At 47.7% G+C, this 22,779-nt stretch overlaps 1 protein-coding gene and 1 pseudogene across 2 annotated transcripts in view; one reads left to right on the forward strand and one right to left on the reverse strand.

Annotated features, from left to right (window-relative positions):
• Window positions 1-22,779, reverse strand: part of LOC311486712 (low-density lipoprotein receptor-related protein 1-like) — a 105,113-nt gene that overhangs the window by 10,453 nt on the left and 71,881 nt on the right. Inside the window, 35 exon segments of the mRNA XM_084542674.1 lie at window positions 646-762; window positions 845-970; window positions 1,309-1,431; window positions 1,930-2,049; window positions 2,147-2,263; window positions 2,346-2,439; window positions 2,537-2,685; window positions 3,292-3,480; window positions 3,571-3,776; window positions 5,095-5,282; window positions 5,493-5,612; window positions 5,724-5,809; window positions 5,895-6,078; window positions 6,178-6,365; window positions 6,632-6,772; window positions 6,893-7,015; window positions 7,149-7,277; window positions 10,427-10,543; window positions 10,646-10,768; window positions 11,043-11,192; window positions 11,291-11,404; window positions 11,496-11,615; window positions 11,699-11,827; window positions 14,186-14,311; window positions 15,304-15,496; window positions 15,599-15,803; window positions 15,890-16,079; window positions 20,475-20,849; window positions 20,989-21,113; window positions 21,220-21,371; window positions 21,513-21,639; window positions 21,750-21,879; window positions 22,084-22,218; window positions 22,343-22,474; window positions 22,581-22,706. Coding sequence (XP_084398800.1) covers window positions 646-762; window positions 845-970; window positions 1,309-1,431; window positions 1,930-2,049; window positions 2,147-2,263; window positions 2,346-2,439; window positions 2,537-2,685; window positions 3,292-3,480; window positions 3,571-3,776; window positions 5,095-5,282; window positions 5,493-5,612; window positions 5,724-5,809; window positions 5,895-6,078; window positions 6,178-6,365; window positions 6,632-6,772; window positions 6,893-7,015; window positions 7,149-7,277; window positions 10,427-10,543; window positions 10,646-10,768; window positions 11,043-11,192; window positions 11,291-11,404; window positions 11,496-11,615; window positions 11,699-11,827; window positions 14,186-14,311; window positions 15,304-15,496; window positions 15,599-15,803; window positions 15,890-16,079; window positions 20,475-20,849; window positions 20,989-21,113; window positions 21,220-21,371; window positions 21,513-21,639; window positions 21,750-21,879; window positions 22,084-22,218; window positions 22,343-22,474; window positions 22,581-22,706 — 5,169 coding nt within the window.
• LOC311486853 (galanin receptor type 2-like) lies at window positions 18,190-19,257 on the forward strand (annotated as a pseudogene). The gene has a single exon. The product of its transcript is annotated as a galanin receptor type 2-like (transcript).

Genomic DNA, 22,779 nt, shown 5'->3' on the forward strand with positions numbered 1-22,779 from the left:
AAGGCGGGAGGAAAGGAGAGACGAGGCAAAGAGCAAGGAGGAGAGGCAAAAAAGGACAGGAAAATAGAAGAAGAAGAAAAGGCGGGAACAGAGCAGACTGAAAAAAAATAAAAATAACACAAGGTGCTCTGGTGAGAGCGAGACATACATGAATAAAATCAGGTAGATAATTCATAACACCGGGCTGACTGAATGGGCACAGAGGTGGGGATGGTAGGCTGTGTGTAGTTGAAGAACTACTACAGCTGGGGGGATTAAAGAAAAAAATTATAAAGAAAAAGGAAGAAGGAAAAGGCTCGCGGAACAAAAAACAAGCTGGGGACACACAAACTAGGTACCAGAGTTGATCTGAAACTGTGGCAACACCTACCTCCGGTGCACAGCAACTGGCCAGTGTGGAATGCAAAACAGACACGAGATGATGTGAGATGTGCAGATGGCCACATTAACTAAAAAGAAATCATGCCCCAACCATGCTGGCGGTTGGGTAAATGCAACGAACGAACGACAGTGAAAGGTGGCACGCCGCTTACCGTTACAGCACCCTGCATTTGAACTACTCACGGCAGAGCTGGCACAGCATTACACAGTAAACCGTCATTCACACAGTGAGGGAGTGCCCCGTCCCAAACGGAGGGAACCTACCACACTTGTCTTCATCAGAGTTGTCCCCGCAGTCGTTGTCGTAGTCGCACTGCCAGCGTCCGGGCACGCAGCGGTTGTTCTTGCAGCGGAACTGGTACGGCTCACACGTTCGCTCATCTGTCGCACAAAAGGACGTGCCGTATTAGGCGCCAGCGTTGCCCTGCTGCTAACATCCTTCACTCTCCTTGTGCATCCTTACCGCACTCCTCCTTGGGTTCGTCTGAGGCGTCTCCGCAGTCATCCTCTCCGTCACACTTCCACCGGGCTGGGATGCAGCGCCCCGAATCCTTACAGCGGAACTCATCCACGCCACACGTCATTTGAGCTGCAGCCGAGAGGATTTATTGGATTAGACATGCTAACGCAAGTCACGATGACACCGGCGTATTCACACACACACAAAAATTGTTTTTATTGACGTTTTAAAATTAACCGCTGTGAAAATAATCACTCTTCTGTGCAGTTTTATGTTTGCTTTTTAAAGTTCCGGACACCAGCGCAGTGTTCTCTGGATTCAGATTTCATCTATATTGCTGACATTCACAGCTTCCCATGAATATAACCTGTCAGGTTCTATTACAGAGTAATTTTCCTGCTGCATAGGAGACTTTTTTTTTTTTTTTTCACAAGTAGAGGTGCTAGCAATAAAACGTCTCGTCCTACTGCAGTTGGCAGGCTCGTCAGATCCGTCCACGCAGTCGTTGTCCCGGTCGCACACCCACACCCGCGGGATACAGCGCTTGGTGTTGGCACACTGGAACTGGTTGGGGGCACATGTTACTTCCGCTGCACAAAAGACAAAAGACAGATTTTAAAAAAACATACTGGTACCTAGTGATGAATTTCACGGCAATCGAAAAGACCACAGCGTCTAAGTTGCCGCCGCCGCCGGGGCCCTAGAAACGGCACAATTCATTACATAACGACCTGGTGGATTTTCTGTTCTTATGGTCTTTTCAGATAAATGTGCTAAAATGCTAATTTTGACCTCAGGATGGATGTTACAAGCGAACAGTTCATGTGATCTCCCCCGGAGGAAAATGAATGTGCTCAGCAAATGTCACGGCGAACACATTATGCAACACCATTTGGACTGAGGGCATTGCTGGAGAAAAGGTCAGAATGGACAGAGGATCCTGTGGGGGAGCACGAAAATGTTGAGCAATTTTCGAACCGCTCATTGGATTTTAAGACACGGCATGTCTAAGTGGAAACTGTGGACAAAGTGACCCTAACCCGAAGCCACGATGACACTAGCAGGGCAGAAACAGCCGGATGACTTACGACAGTCTTTCTCATCCTCTCCGTCTCCACAGTTGTCCTGCCCGTTGCAGCGGAAGATGCCGGGGATGCAGCGACTGGGGTGGCTGCATTTGAACTGAGTCGGCAGGCACACGTGGATGTCTGGAAAAAATAAATACAATAAATAAAAAGTGAGTAAATAAAGGGGTTCAAACTCTTTCGGAATTTAAATTTAAAATCTGTGCGTGGCTACATATACCGCAGTTGGCTTCGTCGGAGTTGTCCTGACAGTCATTGTCTCCGTCACAGATGTAGGCTGGGTTGGTACAGATGCCGGTGCCACACTGGAACTGGCCCGGTCTGCACTTAAATTCAGCTGCAGAGACAAATATTAACAATGAATGGCGGTATATCAGAGCACGACTTTTACAGTCAACCTGGACGTATTCGTCACTTACGGCAGTCTGCAGGCTCGTCCGAGCGATCCCCACAGTCGTCCTCGGTGTCGCACTTCCACCAAAATGGAATGCACTTGTCATTTTTGCAAACAAACTGAGGGAGCAGAAGAAACGGCGGTTATTCTTTGCCCAGTTTGACAGTGAATAATTAATAAGGAATTACCTAAACCAACAGTCTCAAGCGGGCTCACCTGACTCGCGGTGCAGTTGGACAGGCACTGTTTGCCGTCGGCCGCCAGGTAGAAGTTAGTTGGGCAAGCACACTTGTAGCCCCCTCCAGGTGAGAGCAAACACAGGTTACTGCAGCCCCCGTTGTTTGTCTGGCACGGGTGGCCTGCCACTGAAGGAGAGGGGGAAATGTAAACGAGTAGGATTAAGCACAAATAAAACAAGAACATATCAGGCACAACATTATGACCACCTTCCTAAAATTATGTAGGTCTCCCTTGTGCCTCCAAAACAGCTGTGACTCATCAGAGAATGGACATGGGCCTTCTGAGGGTGTCCTGTGGTGTCTGGCAACAGAATGTTGTTAGTGGGGGGGCCTTTGAGGGGAGGGGCCTCTGTGGATCATCCCACAGATACTTGATCAGTTTGGGATCTAGTGAATTTGGAGGCCAGGTCAACACCTTGTGCTGTTCTTCATGTTTTTTTGAGTAGTTCCTAAAGCGTTTCTGTGTGTGTGCATGTGTCAGGACATCAAGGAGTGTGTCACTGCTATGGGGTGGGGGTGCCTGGTCTGGTCTAGGTGGGTGCTACATGTCTAAGTAACATCCACATGAACATTACAATGTTCTGCAGGTCCAAAAGTTTCCCAGCAGAACATTGTAATGTCACGAGACGGTCAATGTTACATACTTGTCCTGTCAGTGGTCATAATGTTATGCCTGATCGGTGTATACGAAGGTTTGGATGTGGTGGTGAATGACCGCGAACTTGGTCGTACCTTCGGGCTGTCGGTATGGGTGGTAAATGTGAATGTCCATCGGCCTGTGCAGGGTGCTGATCAGCATGGTCTTGTTGGTCCCCTGCGTCTTATGGGCTCTGTTGATGGACTTAGTTTCCCAGTCGGTCCAGTAGATGTACTCCTCGAACAGAGTCATGGCAAAGATGTGTGGGATGTCCTGAGTCAGAACTACAAGACACAAATACAAATAAGTCAGTAATAACAAACAGAAGTCCTTTGAGACACTGTCCATGTTTTTGTTGTTTTGGCATGAGTTACTTGTGTGTCTGCTTGTTCCATCCAGGCTGGCAAAGGCGATGTAGTCCTCCCGCGCGTCAGCCCAGTAGATGCGGTCGTTAACAAAGTCCAGTGTCAGGCCATTGGGCCAGGTGATCTTATCCTCCACAATGACGCTCCTGTTGGTGCCGTCCATCCCGATCCTCCCTATGTGGGGGTTGTCACCCCAGTCAGACCAGTACAGGTACCTGTCAGGGATGATCTGAGTTAGTTAGTTTGAAGATTTAACGTCCACTTTTTTTCGTCCCAGGGAGGAAACTCCATTTTGCTTCATCTGGTTGTGATTTTTTATTACCGCTGTTTTCGGTTTTACATTTGTAATTAACTGCGTTTGTCTTTTCAACTGTGTTTTTGTGTGTTTTCTCCTGTACTAGCTGTAAATATATATAATTAAAAAATCAATTGATTAATTTAATAACTGCCCGACAACAGTTGAAATTTAGCTATCTGGCTAACATTGGCAGATTTAGCGTAAAAGTCTAAAGCCTGAAAACAACAAGTTGTTTAGTTGCCAGATGCTTTGGAGTTGTTAACTAAAACTATGACTGACAAAAACACTGAAAATAGTAGGAAGTTTAAAGGGGAACTACTGTTTTTTACAACCTGGACCTTATTTCTGGCATAAAATACGATCGTTTACTCACTCATATAACTTTTGTGTAATTTGTAGTCCTTCGGGAGATAATTAGATCTGCGTATATCCATATAGTGGGAGTGACTGGGGCACCGAAACGCAGCCTCTGAACAAGGCATTATCTGCCGCGAAACTCGTGCATTTCACCAATATTTTGTCATCGTACACTAATGCTATTCCTCATTGAGTCCGGAGTAATCTGTTATCATCATCCGGGGTCTGTAGATTGACCTACAGACCCCAGATGATGTCTTTTGACCTGGATGATGTCATCTCTGACCCGCGACGGTCTGCTTGTTTAACTGTAATTTGCTACTGCTATGGTTCGTCCACAACCACAGAATCGGAAAAATATTCAGCGATGCTGCAAAAAACTACTGTAACAAACTGTAACAAATTACAGGTAAACAAGCCGACCGTCGCGGGTGCGTGCGACGCTCAGAAAGAGGCTGCGTTTCGGTGCCCCAGTCACTCCCACTATATGGATATACGCTGATCTAAATATCTCCGCAACGACTACAAATTACACCAAAGTTATACGGGTGAGTAAACGGGTGAGTTATGCCAGAAATAAGGTCCAGGTTGTAAAAAACAGTAGTTCCCAGCAAGATATTTATTCGGTTTGCCATTCAGTATAACGATCTCTACCCAGAAGAGATTAGCGGTCGCATTGCGAATATTAGCATCTGGGAGCTCACAGAGTGGCTGCTAGCATTTCTACGAGAACAAACTTCTCACGAGAACAAACTTCTCACTTCTTCCAGAGTATTTACCAGCCTTAACTAAGGAGAACAAGGATCAATAGTGAAGCTCCAAAGACTCCAAAAAGTCTTTGCTAGTACTTCGTCAAAGTTCTGCTGTGTGGCTCTTACCCGTAGCGCACATCCACAGCCACGGCACGAGGCTCCCTCAGCCCGGTGTTGACCAGAACTGTCCGGTACGCTCCATTCAGCTTTGACACCTCAATAGTATCCCGTCCCTTATCACACCAGTACAGGTTTCCTCCCACCCAGTCGACCGCCAGACCATCTGGGTTGCTGAGTGATGTGCGGTGAAGGACCTGAAATGAACAAGCAGAATCTGTGTCTAATAGTGAAGGATTAAATTACTTCTTCCTGCGTGTTCACGTCACACACACACACACACACACACAAACACACACACAGATTAATTTATAATTTAAAATGTAGTTTTGATGTTGAGAAGGCAGGCAGGTATTTTTATTTTACAGTCTCCTTATCTTCCTTACACAAGATGCTGCCACACTGACCTGAACATCGCTGCCGTTGATGTGCATGCGTCGGATCATGCTGCCCTGGGTGGTCACGTCCGTCCAGTAAATCATCTGCTGGCGATAATCGAAGTCCAGAGCGACAGCATTGTTCAAGCCCTGTCAAAGAACAGGAGCCGCATTAGTCTGGGGTGCAGATAAACCCCCTGCAGGATGATTTGCAGGATTTTCCGCGCACATCAAATGGTTACGTGTATCTGCGGGCCTCACCTGTTTGAGCAGTGTGTAGTTAGAGCCGTCCAAGTTGAGCTTCCGTAGGTAATAGCGGTTGGCGAAAATAAGGAAAGGTTCCTCATCTGCAGGGAGCGAGGCATCAAACGTGAGTGAGTGGATTTACCTTAAACACCTGCCTGAATGTTTATAATCTGTCACGTTTCTTACCAGAAATGGATTTGCATATGGTGGGGTTCTCGGGGCTAAGCTGGAAGCCCTCCACACACAGACAGTGGAAACTGCCGTGCGTGTTGATGCAACGCTGCGTGCAGGGATAAGTGGTCGTGCATTCATCTATGTCGACACACGTCTTCCCGTCGTCTTTCAGACGGAAGCCGGGGTGGCATCTGCACTGTGAGGGAGCAGAGCACGGAGCAGGTAAAGCAACAGTCCACGCTGCTCATTTTTTTGCTAGATAAGTCGAGGCGTAATCTTCCTGCTGTTCACTTACCTTAAACCCTATCTTGAGGTCCTCGCAGAGCTGGGAGCAGCCACTCAGTTTGCTGTTCAGGCACTCATTAATAAAGCAATTCAGCTCATCAGAGCCATCGCCGCAGTCGTCTTTATGGTCACAGAGCAATGTCTCGTTGACGCAGTTTCCATTATTGCAAGCGTACGCGGTGTCATTGCATTTCTTCTCTGTTCGGTGAAATAAAGTAATGAGATGGGAAATTAATGATGAGCAAATCTCAACCGGGGCAGCACACACGGTGCTTTCCAGTTGCAAAAAAAGATAAGAAGAAGTCTTTCATTAACATACTCACCCGAAATGAATATTTAAATGTAATGGACATCTCAGTCTGTATGCTTGCTATGTCTTTTATAAAGTTATTGGTTCTCGTCTCACTTGCATTTTTCTTTTTGGGAAAAATCTGATCACACAATTTACAAACTGAAGGGCTAACCTGGTCCATTGCAGCGCACGTTTTTCGGTGCTTCATCCGAGTGGTCGTGGCAATCAAAGTCTCCATCACACTCCCACGAACTTTGAATAAGACAGCGACCGTTGGCACAGCGGAACTCGTTGGGTCCACATGTCGGATAATCTGAGGGAGACAAACGGCACTTGTTGTAAAAGTAAATAAATAAATTAAAAAAGAAGGCGCAAGGAGCTGAGAGCTTTTAAAATCGCCCCATTGGTGATAAGAGGTCACGAGTCCACTTACTGCACTCCTGGGACTCGTCTGAGCCATCGCTGCAGTCGTTGTCATGGTCACACACGAAGTGCTTAGGAATGCACTGTCGGTTCTGGCACATGAACTCGTCGGTGCTGCATGTGTTGTTGAAGACTAAAAATATTTGCAGAGTGAATGAGATAAAATGGTTTTATTCCTATTTGAATTGGCATGTATCTTTCTGCGTTTGACAGGGTTAATAAAATGTTTTGTGTCTTGACTAAATTCAGCCCCAGCTGGCACTCACCACAGCCGGCTTTGACACTCTCGTCAGCTCCGTCGTGACAGTCTTTGTCGCCATCACACTTCCAGTGCTGAGGAATACACATATGGGACCCAGGGCAATGGAATGCTGATGGACTGCAAGTTTTAGTCTCTGTGAAGGAAAGAGTTTTTTAATGCCTTTGTGATTATTGTCCTGTAGATTAAATGAAGTTATTATAACTTAGGTTCAGAAACCAGATCACGCCCCATATCATTTCGTTTCAGTTCTCAGATCCCACCCTTTCCATCCCTCTCTTTTCTCTCCATCCCAGGGGACAAGGAACCCAAAGCTTCCTGAGATGTACCCCCACCCCGGGATCCTCTACCATCATCTGTCTACACATTCCACCCCCTTTATGTTTTCCCTTCAACCCCTTGTCATCCCACCCCTTTGACCCTTTTTCATCTCATCCCCTTAACCCCTCTTAATCCCATCCCTTTGACCCCTTTCATCCCATCCCCTCAACCCCTTTTCATCCCATCCCATCAACCCCTTTTCATCCCATCCCATCAACCCCTTTCATCCCATCCCTTTGACCCCTTTCATCCCATCCCCTCAACCCCTTTTCATCCCATCCCATCAACCCCTTTCATCCCAGCCTTTCGACCCCTTTCATCCCATCCCCTCGACCCCTTTTCATCCCATCCCATCAACCCCTTTCATCCCAGCCTTTCGACCCATTTCATCCCATCCCCTCGACCCCTTTCCATCCCATCTCCTCAGCTATTCGACCCCTTTCATTCCATCCCCTCCGACCCCTTTCATCCGTTCCCCACAACCCCTTATCCATCCCACCCCCTCGGCCCATTTCATTCCATTCCCCCTCCATCTTTTTACCTTAACAGATCATATGAGAGTGAACAGACTCATAAAAAGCCTAACCTCAACCACTCCATTTCTCCTCTATGTACCAAGTGCACCGTAGAAAGGGGGACGCATTTCCATTACGTTTGGGAACGTACACTGATTTCCAGATTTTGGTCACTTATTTCAAAGGTAGTTAGCGGGATATTTAAAATAAATAATTTTCCTCCAAGGCCTTCTGTCTAGGGATTTACATCTCACTGCATCACATTATAAGCTGTTTGAATTTTTTTTTCTAGTTGCTCGAAAGTGTGTACTGTAAAACTGTGTCAAACCTCTCTCACCTAGTGTCAGTCTCTGGTACAGGGAGATCTTTAATATCCTCCCTCATGAGAGGTTGCAAGCTGTTGTAAAGGGTAAGGACACCCTTCCTTGATTATATACCTGCAGATCTGAAAAGTCTGCTATTGATGGGCAGACAGTTTTCTGAATAGAATAACGTCTCCCCTTGCAAACCTCAAATTCAGGGACACAGAGTATGGCTACTGATGACTGGTTACCTTCAACTCATGATTACATACTGTGGACAGGAGACAAACTAGAGCTGCTTTTTTGTTAAATTTTATATTGTATCATCACAGTATTATTATCATTATTATTATATTACTCATTATGTCATTATTATTATTATTGTCTTGATCAATTATGACTATATTTTGCACCTCTCCTGGTCTAACTCTGTATAGCATGTGCTGTCTGATAAGTCGGGGTGGGGTGTTTTGGCTTGTCTCTGTATTTAGAAACTATAAAAGGTGTTTAAAAAAAAAAAAGCCTAACCTCAAAATGCTGCACCGCAGAGGAAGTTAATAAAGGAATGAGCGTTAAAATCAGTAATTCTGGAAAAGTAATTGCAGAATGCTGTCTTGACTGGCAAGAAATGTTAATTAACTTAAAACGGCTTTGACGCTATTACGCAGCATCCAAGATTTGATCCATTTTCTATTGTCGCACAAGGCTGGCATTTGGCTCTATCTTTTTTTTTTTTTAGCTCAGTTAATTAAACCTATTTCCAGCTTTTTATTCCCCGCACTGTGGGGATTTGGTTGTTATTATGACTCACTCTAATTGACCATGCAAAAAGTTAAATAACCGTATATAAACATAAAAATAAAATCCAATTTTAATTCAGAGCTATGAATTTTGACACATGAAATTCATAAAACATCGTGATTTGTTTCAGCTTCGCCCATCCGGCTAGAGCTATCCAGAGCACAACTACTGAAGGGAGCACAGTTTAATGAGTGAGGTAGGCCCGACTCCTGCATTGGGCTGCGTCTGCTGGCGGATAAAAAGGTGACGGATGCATTTATAATGTCTGTTGAGCAGGCGCGTCTAACACACACAGATTAGATCATTCAAGCTAATTATTGCCATCTCAGTTGTTAAATCCATATAGATGGAAAAGAACACCAGCTATCCTCCCTACATTTTCAGAATTGGGAGGCTTTTGGTGGGCTGGATGTTTCCCTACTGATACATTATACACCGATCATACATAACATTATGACCACCTTCCTAATACTGTGTAGGTCTCCCTTGTGCCTCCAAAACAGTTGTGACTCATCAGAGAATGGACATGGACCTTCTGAGGGTGTCCTGTGGTGTCTGGCAACAGAATGGTGTTAGTGGGGGGGGCTTTGAGGGGAGGGGCCTCTGTGGATCATCCCACAGATACTTGATCAGTTTGGGATCTAGTGAATTTGGAGGCCAGGTCAACACCTTGTGCTGTTCTTCAGGTTTTTTTTAGTTGTTCCTAAAGTGTTTTTGTGTGTGTGTCTGTGTCAGGCTGCATCCTGCTGGGGATGGCTGCTACCATCAAGGAGTGTCATTGCTATGGGGTGGGGGTGCCTGGTCTGGTCTAGGTGGGTGCTACATGTCTAAGTAACATCAACACCAATGAATGCCAGGTCCAAAAATTTCCCAGATGGTCAATGTTGTTTTCTTCTCTTGTCGGTGGTCATAATGTTATGATTGATTGGTGTACACACACTGATAGATAAAGTTAATACTCTACATTGTCTTATTCTGCCATGAAACTGGGAATCCCGGCATTCATGTAGATGTTACTTTGATACGGACCCACGTCCAATCAGACTTTGAATCTGTGGGAGACGCCAGAACAAGGTCGGTCTAAAGAGGACCATAACCCAGAGGACTTAAAGAATCCACTGCTAATGTCCCATGGCCAGGAGGACACTGGAGGACATCAACAGAGATCCCATGTCCATGCCCTAAGAGGTCAGATTTGGTTTTAAGTACTAGGGGGACCTAAACATCTTTAGGTATTTTAATGCAATATTACGTTCTGCAGTTGCCAGTGCAATTAACTAACACACAAAAAAAGATGTGCTTGTTTCTATGTTCCATCAGAATGGCCTGCCGTCAAAAGCACTCACTGCACTTGGTGTCTTCGTCGCTGCCGTCTCCGCAGTCGTCCGCCCCGTCACACAGCCAGCGGTTGGAAATGCAGCGGTGGTTCCTACACTCAAACTGGGTGGCTGAGCAGGACTTTTCTAGTGGACCGGGGGGAATGGACAGTGAGAAATAGAAAAATACATGCACAGAACCATGTATTGGACTTCACTTCTTTTCATTTCCGGTGTTTGTCAACTTACCACAGTTAAGCTCGTCTGCGCCATTCTCACAGTCATTCTCCTTATCACAGGTCCAGCTCATTGGGATACAACGTCCACTGGGACAGGCGAAGAAGGGCACCGGACACTTAGTTTTCCCGCCCCCTGGCGACGGACAGAAAAGTTTAAGAAGAAAACATTAAAAAAAAAAGCTAATCCGGCATGACGGTTAAAAAAAAAAGAAATTAAACTTTCATTGCCACGTTTTTCAAGGAGAACTACCTCCCAAACCACAATTTATTGGATGAAAACATTTATTGTATTTGTTCCCATTCCTTTCGGCATAATCTTATTTTTGCTCTAATCCATCTAAGAAAAAATATATTTTCACCTTTTCCTAATGTACGTAACTTGTAGCTGTGAAATGCTATTACAGTACCTGGACAGTTTCTTTCATCCGAGAAGTCTCCACAGTCGTTGGCTCCGTCGCACTGCCACGAAGGTGCATAGCAGAGTGTGGTGAACTCGCACTTCTGAAATGTCACTCCCTTCACTCCCAGGTGGAAGTAGCTGGAGCAGTCTGTGGCGTCTTTAACACAAGGAGCAGCAAGAGTTTAAGCCTCGCAGCAAAGCGCTGACTTCGCCGTCACATCTATTTGATCACCGGATCCGATCACTCTAACTTACTGCAGTTCATCTCATCGCTGGCGTCGTCACAGTCCACTTTCTGGTTGCACTTGCTAGAGTTGGTGATGCAGCCGCCGTCTCTGCACTGGAACTGATCCGCCGAGCACAGTGTGGCTGTCACGTGTGAGGAAAAAAAGAAAACAGACAGTTGGTGTTCATGTACTTAAAATATAATAAATGTGCCTAAGTGGACGACTTGACTCACTGTTGCAGAAGAGCTCGTCAGAGTTGTCCCCGCAGTCGTCCTGCCCGTTGCACCAGGAGCTGTGCCCCACGCACCGGCCATTCACACATCGCCGGTAGCCCTTCTTGCACACGCGGTAGGCTGAACGCAAGAGAGGACAGACTCGAGTTACAAAGATCAACAACGCCTGAAAGTGTTTTGACTGAGAAAAGCATTCCACTCACAGCAGTAGGACTGTTTCTCATCAGACTTGTCCTTGCAGTGGGCCCTGCCGTCACAAGTCAGGGTGTAGTTCACACAGTCTCCATTTCCACACTCAAACTCATCGATGTTGTTACATGTCGTGTTGAGAGCTGAGGGATGAAGACAGAATAAGGCACTTAGAAAGATATACACTGCCTGGACAAAAAGAAAAAGTCGACACCTGGATTTAACTAAGCAAATAGGTATGAGCCTCCTATTGGATAATTACTGCATGGGTGATTATCTTTCAGCTGGCAACAAGTTATTTAACCCCAACTGATGCAATGAGTAGCTTCTCATTTCTTAAACAACCATGTCTAAAGACACATCCTGTGGTTGTGGAAAAGATGTTAGTTTGTTTGAGAAGGGTCAAATCATTGGCATGCATCAAGCAGAGAAAACATCTAAGGAGATTGAAGAAACTACTAAAACTGGGTTAAGAACTGTCCAACGCATTATTAAAAACTGGAAGGATAGTGGAGAACCATCGTCTTTGAGGAAGAAATGTGGTCGGTGAAATCAAATCAAAGAAAAACAACAGTAGAACTCAGGGCTATGTTTAATAGTGAAAGTAAGAGCATTTCCACATGTACAATGTGAAGGGAACTCAAGGGATTGGGACTGAACAGCTGCGTAGCCTTAAGAAAACCACCAATCAGTGAGGATAACTGGAAAGAAAGGCTTCAATTTGCTAGGGACCATAAAGATTGGACTCTGGAGCAATGGAAGAAGGTCATGTGGTCTGATGAGTCCAGATTTACCCTGTTCCAGAGTGATGGGGGCATCAGGGTAAGAAGAGAGGCAGATGAAGTGATGCACCCATCATGCCTAGTGTCTACTGTACAAGCCTGTGGGGGCAGTGCTATGATCTGGGGTTGCTGCAGTTGCTCAGGTCAAGGTTCAGCAACATTATGTGTCCAAAGGTCAGCTGACTACCTGAATATACTGAATGACCAGGTTATTCCATCAATGGATTTTTTCTTCCCTGATGTTCACGGGCATATTCCAAGATGACAATGTCAGGATTCATGGGGCTCAGATTGGTAAAGAGTGGTTCAGGGAGCATGAGACATCATTGTCACACATGGATTGGCCACCACAGAGTCCAGACCTTAACCCCATTGAGAATCTCTGGGATGTGCTGGAGAAGGCTTTGTGCAGTGGTCAGACTCTCCCATCATCAATACAAGATCTTGGTGAAAAATTAATGCAACACTGGATGGAAATAAATCTGGTGACATTGGAGAAGGTTATCGAAACAATGCCACAGAGAATGCGTGCTGTAACCAAAGCTAAAGGCGGTCCAACGAAATATTAGTTGTGCCTATTACTTCTGGCCTGTGCAGAAGAGTGCCTGCTCATCAGAATCAACACACGTTGTTAAAAAATGCTAAAAGACAAATGTTTTAGAAGATTTAAAAGTCTGCAGCTTCGTCCATCATGCATTCCTGTCAGGGAGGCGTTCGATCCGTTCCAAAAATATTCAGCAGCGCATGGCAGCGGCCCCAAGCAAACAGCCAGAGCCGTACAAAAAATCCTCAGTGATAAGAGTAACAGGTCTCGCAGTACACGGCCCCCGCGCGGACCCCCCCTCCCCCCCCATCTGAAAATCACTGAGTCAGTCCAGGATTACACGGAGAGACACAACCAACGGAGAGGCGGCATACATCCAAAGAACTGAGGCGAGTTCTCCAAACTGCTCGGAGCAACCCTCTTGGCAAGTGCCTTGAAATTCCGAGAGCAAGAGCACAGAGGGATGGCAAAGGGTGGTCACAATAAATATTGATCTGAGTTTTTTTTAATATTTATTTTTTCGTCTGTTCACTGCAGTTGTGTCTTAAAGCTTTTAAAGGCGTCCACACTTCACTCTCAGCGCCTAAAACTTCTGGTTTCACCAAACTTCCATCTCAACCCCCCTTTAGGACTGGCCGAAACATATGTGAGTATATATCGCTTTAGGATTCTAAGGGGAATTTGCATGTTCCTCCCTTTAGAGCCAGATGTGACATGAGGGTGCTTTATACACCTATCAGGCATAACATTATGACCACCTTCCTAATATTGTATAGGTCTCCCTTGTGCCTCCAAAAGAGTCCTGACTCATTAGAGAATGGACATGGGCCTTCTGAGGGTGTCCTGTGGTGTCTGTGGTGTTTGCCTGTGTCAGGCTGCATCCTGCCATCAAGGAGTGTCATTGCTATGGGGTGGGGGTGCCTGGTCTGGTCTAGGTGGGTGCTACATGTCTAACTAACATCCACACAAATGAATGCCAGGTCCAAAAGTTTCCCAGCAGAATACTGAATTGTCACAAGACGGTCAATGTAATTTCCTTCTCCTGTCAGTGGTCATAATGTTGCGGCTGATTGGTATATGATATTGTTTTCAGGCTGTCAGAAGCACTCGGGTTTTAGGAGTTTATCTTCAGTGGGTCATAAAGGGTTAAGCCAGACGTTAGTTTCTTGTATTACCTATGCAGGTGTTGTCCTCCAAAAGCTTCCTGTCACCCCGACAGCTGCAGTTGACCCTTCCGTCAGAGGTCAGCAAGCACAGGTCCTGGCATCCTCCGTTGTTAACACGACACATGGAGAACTCACCTGTGAAGTCACGAGGAAAGTTAAGACCCACAAACCCGCACGTGCTGTAGGCACGCACAGCCGACCGAGAACCCCTGACGTCGCATTCGATCCCTCGACACACGGGCACGCGCGTCCGCATCGGCAAAACAGACACGGCTGCATGAATGTGGCAGCGGCTCTGCCTCGGCTGAATGCATAATTCAGCGTGACTCAATCTAAATAGGATTTCGCAGCCGGTAGAGCAAGCTCTCGCCTCGTGCGGCCGGTGCGGGCCGGAGAGCCTGCTGAACGAGGCGGCTCGAGGGAAAAGAAAAGGCAGAAAACGGTGTAAAACTGCGTTGATTTAAAATGATGCAGACAAGAAAATGAGGCAAAAAGAAGCAACGTTTAAAGATATCATCTCAGTTTCTGCCTTACAAATAATTCACCGACTTATTGTAAAAATAAAAAATAGTTATATACAGTATTCTAAGATAAGATGATCCTTTATTCATGCCACAGTGGGGAAAGCTGCAGTGTTGCAGCAGCGCACAGTTTAAGGACGGTGCACGCAGGAGATAAAAAAGTAAACATTAAATAGGTACAAAAAATTGTTGGAGCTCTGTGCATGGTTTACGTGCATTAGTGCAATATGAACTGAATTATTTGTCAAATTTACACTTTTATAGTGATACATTTTAAAGCCCTTAATCTCTTAAATAATAAATGAATATTCAGATTATGTGGTCACTGTGTGCAACACTGTGAATCAGTGGATTCAGTGGATTGGTTAATTGCAATTAGACCACTAATAGCTTAATTTATTCTTATTCTTCTTATTATTATAGTTTACTGTTTTTACACCAGTGTGATAAACTCTCAATGGTTTAATTCCATTTTTTTAAATTTCGCAAAATCGCAATATGCACGGTCATCTTTTTTTCATATCATGCAGTCCTACACTTTATGCTCTTCCTGAAACAGTCACTGCTAAAAAACGAGTAAATCCCTCATTGTATGTATAAACTTACAGCTGTTAGTGTCGTTGGCCACCGCGACAATGCCCATGGGCTGCTGAGGGATGTCGGCACGCAGCACCTTCATGTCCCCGCCCGTGTATTTGTCCGCCCGGAGCACGGCCCTCCTCACCCAGTCGGTCCAGAAGATGTAGTCTCCGTACACGGCCAGGCCGAAGGGATGGACCGGCTCATTCTTCAGCACCACCTGCAGGGGGAAGCGCAGCCACAGCCGTGAGCCATTCGAGATCTCAACAGACTTGAAAGGACTAAGCAAGACAGCAGCACACTCTGTGTTTATGCCACTCACGTAGCGCCGGCTTCCGTCGTACTCGCAGCGCTCAATCTTGTCCAGCGTGGCGTCGGAGAAGTACAGCTTCTCGGCGCGGTGGTCTATGGCCAGGCCGTTAGGGGTTCGGATGTCGGTGCCGATGATCACGAGGACGTTGGCGCCATTCAGCGTGGCGCGCATGATACTGGGGGACTGTTCGTTCCAGTTGGTCCAAAACATTAGTCTGCAGGATAGGGAAATAATCAATAATAGTCACAGGTGTAAAGTTTGGGTATACATTGGGAAACGAAGGACTGAATCGCTTCTAACCCCTGACACTCGTCGAGGACGAAGGCCCTCGGGTGGTCGTCTCCTGACATGGTGACCACGGTGTGCCGGTCGACGGCGCTCCAGCGGCTCTGATCCACAGTGTGGCGGGTGATGGTGGAGGTGGTGTAGCTGGTCCAATACAACATATCCCAGCCCCTGTGGTACGCCAGGCCCTCCACCGACCCCACGTCTGTAAAAAAAAAAAAAAAAAAAAAGAGAAAAAAGAAGCACGTCAATCCCAGTGTCGTGTCAAAAGGCCAAGCGTGGACCATCTGGCAGCAGCTGAGGGTTGGCAGACCGCTGTGTGGCGGCGCAGAGGCAAGGCTCTGGACATGACAGCTCGGTATTAATGACCAAGAACAACGTGTGATTCGAGGCTTTTATCCAGCAAATAGCTCAGCGAAAAGGTCACAGTAATGGTTAGCAGCTAGCATTTCAACTTTCCAGCATACTACCTCATCAACAGACGAGGAAGCGGGAGGTCATTTTTTTCTGCTCCGCGGCCTTGAAATGAGTAAGAGGTTGTGAGCTCAGTGCCTGCACGGAGGCCAGAGGACAGAGGACATAAAAGGGTCAGCCAGGACGGAGGAGCACAAAGACAGAGAACAGCTGCTGTGGCAGAGAAACAGTCCACACACACACACACACACACACACACACACACACACACTGAATGTGCGAGTCACTCCAAATCCAAATACCGCGTAATTGTCTCCTTCTCGTTGCTGCAATGGAACAGGGAGGCTCTCATTATTGAAGCGGCCCTTTCTTGGAACTGGATATGATCTCACTCCGCTGCAGCGTCGGGGCCAAACGGGGCGGCGAGGTTCACCACCAGGTGGGACACTTAACGCTACAACTCCATATCTCCTGAGTGCAACGCCGCGGACATGAATCATCGCTCGTCTGGTGCACGCCGCGCAAAAGGCTCCGAATGAAGCAAACCGACTGGAAAACCGAGCAGAGCCGCACAACAAACAAAACAAGTCTCCTCCGCTTCTGGCACTCATAAATCAATGGCCTAAAAATCGATTGGAGAGCAACATGAAATCCATTCACCCCTATTTCCTCTTTCTTTGGTGTTGTTAATGAATTGTAAATCTCAGGCTTGCAGCACTCGCCGCTCAGAGTCTCCCTCTTTTTTTTTTACTTCGGTTTATCTCATTGACCCGAGCCTATCTGGGTTCCTGTGCATTTTCAGCTTTACGGTAACGCGGAAAATCAGAATTTATAGCACTTGAGCTCAGGTGGTTATACTCTGAGTTTACTGCAGTTATGTGCAGGAGGTGTGATTGCAATTGGGTGTTTGCTATCAGGCCGGCGGTCAATAATTACCCTGATACCGAGGGCAAACACTGTTTCACTCTGTGCCTCTGTGTGTGTTTCTGTGTATGGTCTGTATGCAGTATGTGTGTGTGTGTGTGTGTGTGTGTGTGTATTTGGGGGGGGGGGGCACCTCTAGACAATGAACAGATCCTTTCGGAAAACGAGCAGACACAATAGCGGCATGGGTATAAAACACGTTCGGCCCTGCTAGGCCCACCCACAGAGAGCCGGCCAGCCTATCTCTGTCCCGCTCGATCGTATCCAGTCCAGAGTTCACCTACCGTTTACTCATCCTCTCTTGCTGTCAAGCTATTCGGCTCTCCCCTCCACCTCAGCTGCTACTTCGTCTCTCGGGAGATTCCCCCGTTTTTTCTTTTTTTTTGTAAGGCCGGCAGCACGGGGAGGGGGGGGGGACGCTGATTGCGGCTCGATGAGCACAGCGCCCGGCTGAGACGCCATGTGGAGAAGCTCCCGAGGTGCCAGGAAACCACACAATCTACGGAGTTTAGCTCCCGTCCGCTTGTTTGCCCGGCGCGGGAGTCCAACGGGAAGGGTGAATACCGCGGCGGCTCAGAAATCTTGATTTCAGCCGAGGGGGTCTGATGTTACCTTGTTCCATCCGCGACCCTCCACCGCCAATAAGAGGTGGAGCTGACGGTGAGGACTGAAATGACTTGATTCACACACAGGAAGCCGCTTTAACACGTGGCTCAGAATACTACTTTAAGGCAATTTTCACCACGTCGATAGAAACATCGATTTATATTTGTTTATATTTGCTTTTATAGCATTTACTTTCGTCCTAATTGATTCAATTTATTCACCAACTACCTTACCTGCTTGGAAATGTGTGTGATGTTATTTATGAGTATGCTGCTATTGAGCAATCATCAATCATAAGTGAGTAATCATTCCCTCATGTATTATCAGTAGTTTTATGACAGGCTTAAGCATATTGACTGAGCCTAAGGTAAATGTGTTTTAACAGTAGCAGCTGAAGGGGAACTGAGGACAGGATGCTGCTGTCGAACTCCTCAGGTTTGGGGGACGCACCGGGGAACAGCAGCGACGCTGGACTGGAGAATGTGGAGCAGATCCTAGTGCCAATACTGGACGCTCTAATTCTGGTGCTGGGAGTTGCAGGGCACACCATGGTTATAGTGACCCTGTGTGGACGGAGGAGAACCGGACGCGCCGGGCAAGCGCCCCAAAACTCGCTAACAGGCACCGGGACGGACACCCTCCTGCTGGCTCTGAGCGCCGCAGACCTGCTTTTGCTCTCCATGCTTCCCTTCCACACCGCCGCCATAGCCATGCAGGAATGGCCGTTCGGGGACTTCATGTGTCGCCTGGTGGGCTTCCAGGGATCGGCCTGCTCTTCAGCCAGCGCCTTCACCCTGGCCGCGCTGGCCGTGTCCCGCTATCTGACTGTGGTCAAGCCGGCCAGAGCTTACCGCCTCCTGTCCCCTCGCCGGGTGTCTGCAGCCGCCGCGCTGCTCTGGGTCCCGGCGTGCTGCCTTGCCGCACCCCAGCTGGTTTTCCGGTCCGTGGGAACCCCGCGACAAGCACCCGACGGCCTCGCCTGCTTCGCTTTCCGGTCCCACCAAGACCAGATGATCTACGGACTGTTGCACTTCTTCGTGGCGTTCTTGCTTCCGCTGGTTACCATCGCCGTGGCATACGGCAGCATCTACGTGTTCCTGTGGCGGAGTCAACAAGCTGGCCGGGCGCCCCAAGTGGAGCGCTACCAGAACAAGGTGACCCAGACCTCGGCCATGCTGGTGCTGGCTTTCACCCTGTGCTGGATGCCATCCTACGGCCTGACGCTTGCTTTGCTTGCGTCAAAAAGCTCGAATGCCACAGGGGCCTCGCCGCGTTACGGGGCTTTCAGCGTGTTCGCACGCCTCATGGCAACCTCCTCTACGGTGATGAACCCCATCCTCTACGTGCTGATGTCCCAAAAGTTCAGAGAAGACCTGCTGAGGCTGTTCAAGAGGACAGGGCAGGGAGAGGCGGGAGCGGTGGCTATGACTGCTCCGTGAAAGTATTACAACTTGGAAAAAATTACACACACTGAGCAAACACTGAGCAAAATCTGGTAACTGGGAATTACAATAAAACATTTACAAGCTGAGCTGCTGGAATATATAAAACAACGGACACAACCTTCAGCCTCATGAAAAAGCCTCCCAAACACGCAACACAACACAACACCACACACAACATCTGAGGCGCGTCACGGCACCGACTGTCAAGTCTGGACATTGTACGAGAGTCCGTGCACTTGACCTGGGAGTTGCCGCTCTACGGACACAGAAGGAGGAAACAATCCTAAATCATGGATTCCTTGTAAAACAGATTGAAGTAAAGGCACTTTGGTAAAACATTAACGGTGCACCTGTGGTAACCGGTGTAGATAAGGCGAATGAAGGTCTATATAACTCTGACCCGGTTTATGTTGGTATACACCCTGTTCTCAAAGCGCAATTAGGAAAAATATATATATACACGGATCCGCCATAACATTATGACCACCTTCCTAATATTGTGCAGGTCTCCCTTGTGCCTCCAAAACAAGTTGTGACTCATCAGAGAATGAACATGGGTCTTCTGAGGGTGTTCTGTGGTGTTAGTGGGGGGGGGGGGTTGAGGGGAGGGGCCTCTGTGGATCATCCCACAGATACTTGATCAGTTTGGGATCTAGTGAATTTGGAGGCCAGGTCAACACCTTGTGCTGTTCTTCATGTTTTTTTTTGTTTTTTTTTTAGTTGTTCCTAAAGCGTTTTTGTGTGTGTGCCTGTGTCAGGCTGGATCCTGCTGACCTTCTATGGGGTGGGGGTGCCTGGTCTGGTCTGCCAAGTCCAAAAGTTTCCTAGCAGAACATTGTATTGCCACTGTTATTTACTTCTCCTGTCAGTGGTTGTAATGTTGTGGCTGATCAATGTATGTGTGTGTGTATATATGTATATATATTTCCTTTTGTTTCCAGTTTGGTTACAACTTCAGAAATTAAAAAAAATAAAAACATCCTGTGTCCTGAGATGAGTCGGAGTATTTTGGGGAAACAGCTTTCTTCTGCGGGACGATTTCTCACCAGGAGGTCTGATGTTTACAACTAAGGTTCTTTGTTATTCACAAGAAAATGGCGTGACCATAAATGACTCGTGACTAAAGACAGGCCTCACGTCAACTGTGGGAGGGGGATTTTAAATAAACAGGACTGACGAAAACACAAACGTAAGAGCGGGGGAAGACTCACTCTCCACTACGGTCTTGCGGTCGGACCCGTCGTCACTGATCTGCTGGATGTTCCCGAAATGGATGTCGCTGAAGAAGATCCGGTTCGCTCCTTTCCCCCCGCCTCCCCTGTAGTCAAAGGTGAGCGCGATGACGTTCTTCATGTGCTCGGGGTCCTCGAACGGCTTTATGGGGGCGTTTAGGTTGTTCTCGTCCGACAGGTGGACGCTCTTTAGTATGGTGCGCTCCGAGTAGAGGAGGTAGCCGTCGTAGTCGCGGCAGCTGCAGCCGTCCTCGGCCAGCATGCCGTGGGCGCAGGCGCACGTCCGCTGTCCGTTGCCGCGGAACAGGCAGAGCTGCTGACACCCGCCGTTGTTGTCTTTGCACACATTTGTTCCTGTAGAATCCAAGAAGTGACCGTTAAGGTTGATTTTTTTTTGACAAATTGGGGCAAACGTGTCAAATATTTTTAGAAATTCATAACCTCAGTGGTGACAATGAAAACCTAACAAGCATTTAAAGCAGACTTTTCTTACCCTGCTGCCTGGCCCTGTTAAAAACCTTGATGTCTTTGAGCTGTACCCCGATGCCAGTCCTGAGAGAGACGGAGTCTGTGGCGTTGTCCTTGCTGCCTCGCTTTATTGAGCCATTAGCATGCGTCCTGGATGACAGCAGGCAGATAAGCGGAATTAAACGCAGGCTGAAGTTTGCAGATACGGAAAATGTTAAAACCATGGACCAATATCGCTCAGCTGAGCATGTCCGACCTGTCGCTCCAGTAGATGTAGCTCTCGAACACAGACACTGAGAACATGTCCATGTTGTTGTTGGCCAGCACCACTTCCCTGTTTTCTCCCGTCTCCAGGTTAATGCGTTCAATCTTGTCCGTCCTGGCATCGCACCAGTACAGCATACCGTCCTAGGGGCACACAGGAAGACACGGCTGTGATAATGTTGCGAGGATATGCCCCACTCTCTGCATTGTAACTCTGAGATGTGAACTGAGAAACAGGGGAACGGGATTGGGGGGGGGGGGGGGGGGGGGGGGGTCACTTCGTACCTCGTAGTCGATGGAGATGCCGTTGGGCCAGCTGATACTGACGTTGACCAGGACAGCCCGCTGAGTGCCGTCCAGGCGAGACCGCTCGATGCGGGGATACTGGCCCCACTCCGTCCAGAACAGGTAGCTGCTCGCGGAAAACACAACAAAGCACGGGGGTGACTTCCCGGCTAATCGATACTGAAATAAGTCACAGAAGCAGGAGGCAGAGCGGGAGCTTGTCGCCCCCCCACTCACCCTTTCTCCGGGTGGACAGTGATGGCTCGAGGCTTGTCCAGGCCCTGGGAGATCACCACATAGCGGAAGGAGCCGTTGAGTCTGGCCACCTCGATCACGTCGAAGCCTTGGTCTGTCCAGTAGATGTTTCCTGTGGAAGGCAGAGGTGAGATAATGAAGCGCTGGCAGATTCATTGCATGTCATGCATCTTTAACCTCCTTTTTTCAAAATGATCTTTTTCCAGTTAGTACAATAAACTGATGCCTTTAATAGACAGTGTGTGCAAAGATGTTTTATATGCAGAAAGATAAATATTGAGCACGTCCCATTAAAACTATTTAGGGGGTCTCTCACCAGCTATCCAGTCCACAGCGATACCCTCCACCCTGCCGATGCCGTTAGTGACCACGTCCTCCCTCCAAGTCTGATCCCTCTTGGCCCGGCTGATGGTGCTCAGGCCCATGTCCACCCAGTAGATAGTGTCATTATCTGTGGAAACAAGTGAAAACGGATCAGAGCTGAGCTGAAGTGAACCCTGCAAATACCCTTACATAGGAGCACACACTTACTGCAGCTACATTAAATATTTCATTTGATTTCAAAAGGGTCTTACCAGCATGGAAATCTATGCCTACAGCTAGGGAGGTGCCCGACACCGGTACCAGAGCATCGGATTTGTCTGACGGGTCCAAAGGAATACCACGTATGCCCTCGTGCACCGAGTACAGCAGGAAAGAGCCCACACCTATGGCAAACAAATAAAAGCATCAAGCATTTGGAAAGTAGGCGTTGCATCACTTCCTCATCACTTGAAATAAATACAATGCGGTGTGCGTGTGAACGCGCCGTACCCTCGCAGGACTGCTGCCCCGTGCGCAGGCTGTATCCCGCGGTGCACATGCAGGCTCTGGTGGTCAGGGAGGTGGGGAGACACAGCTGGGAGCAGTCTCCGTTGTTATTGCTGCAGAGATTGGTGCCTGGGAAACCGAAGGGACGAGAACAAATACACAAAACAAAATCAGAGACGGGTCGAGGAGACACGAGCAGATG

This window comes from Chelon labrosus (genome assembly GCF_963514085.1).
Source record: "Chelon labrosus genome assembly, chromosome: 4".
Lineage (NCBI taxonomy): Eukaryota > Metazoa > Chordata > Actinopteri > Mugiliformes > Mugilidae > Chelon > Chelon labrosus.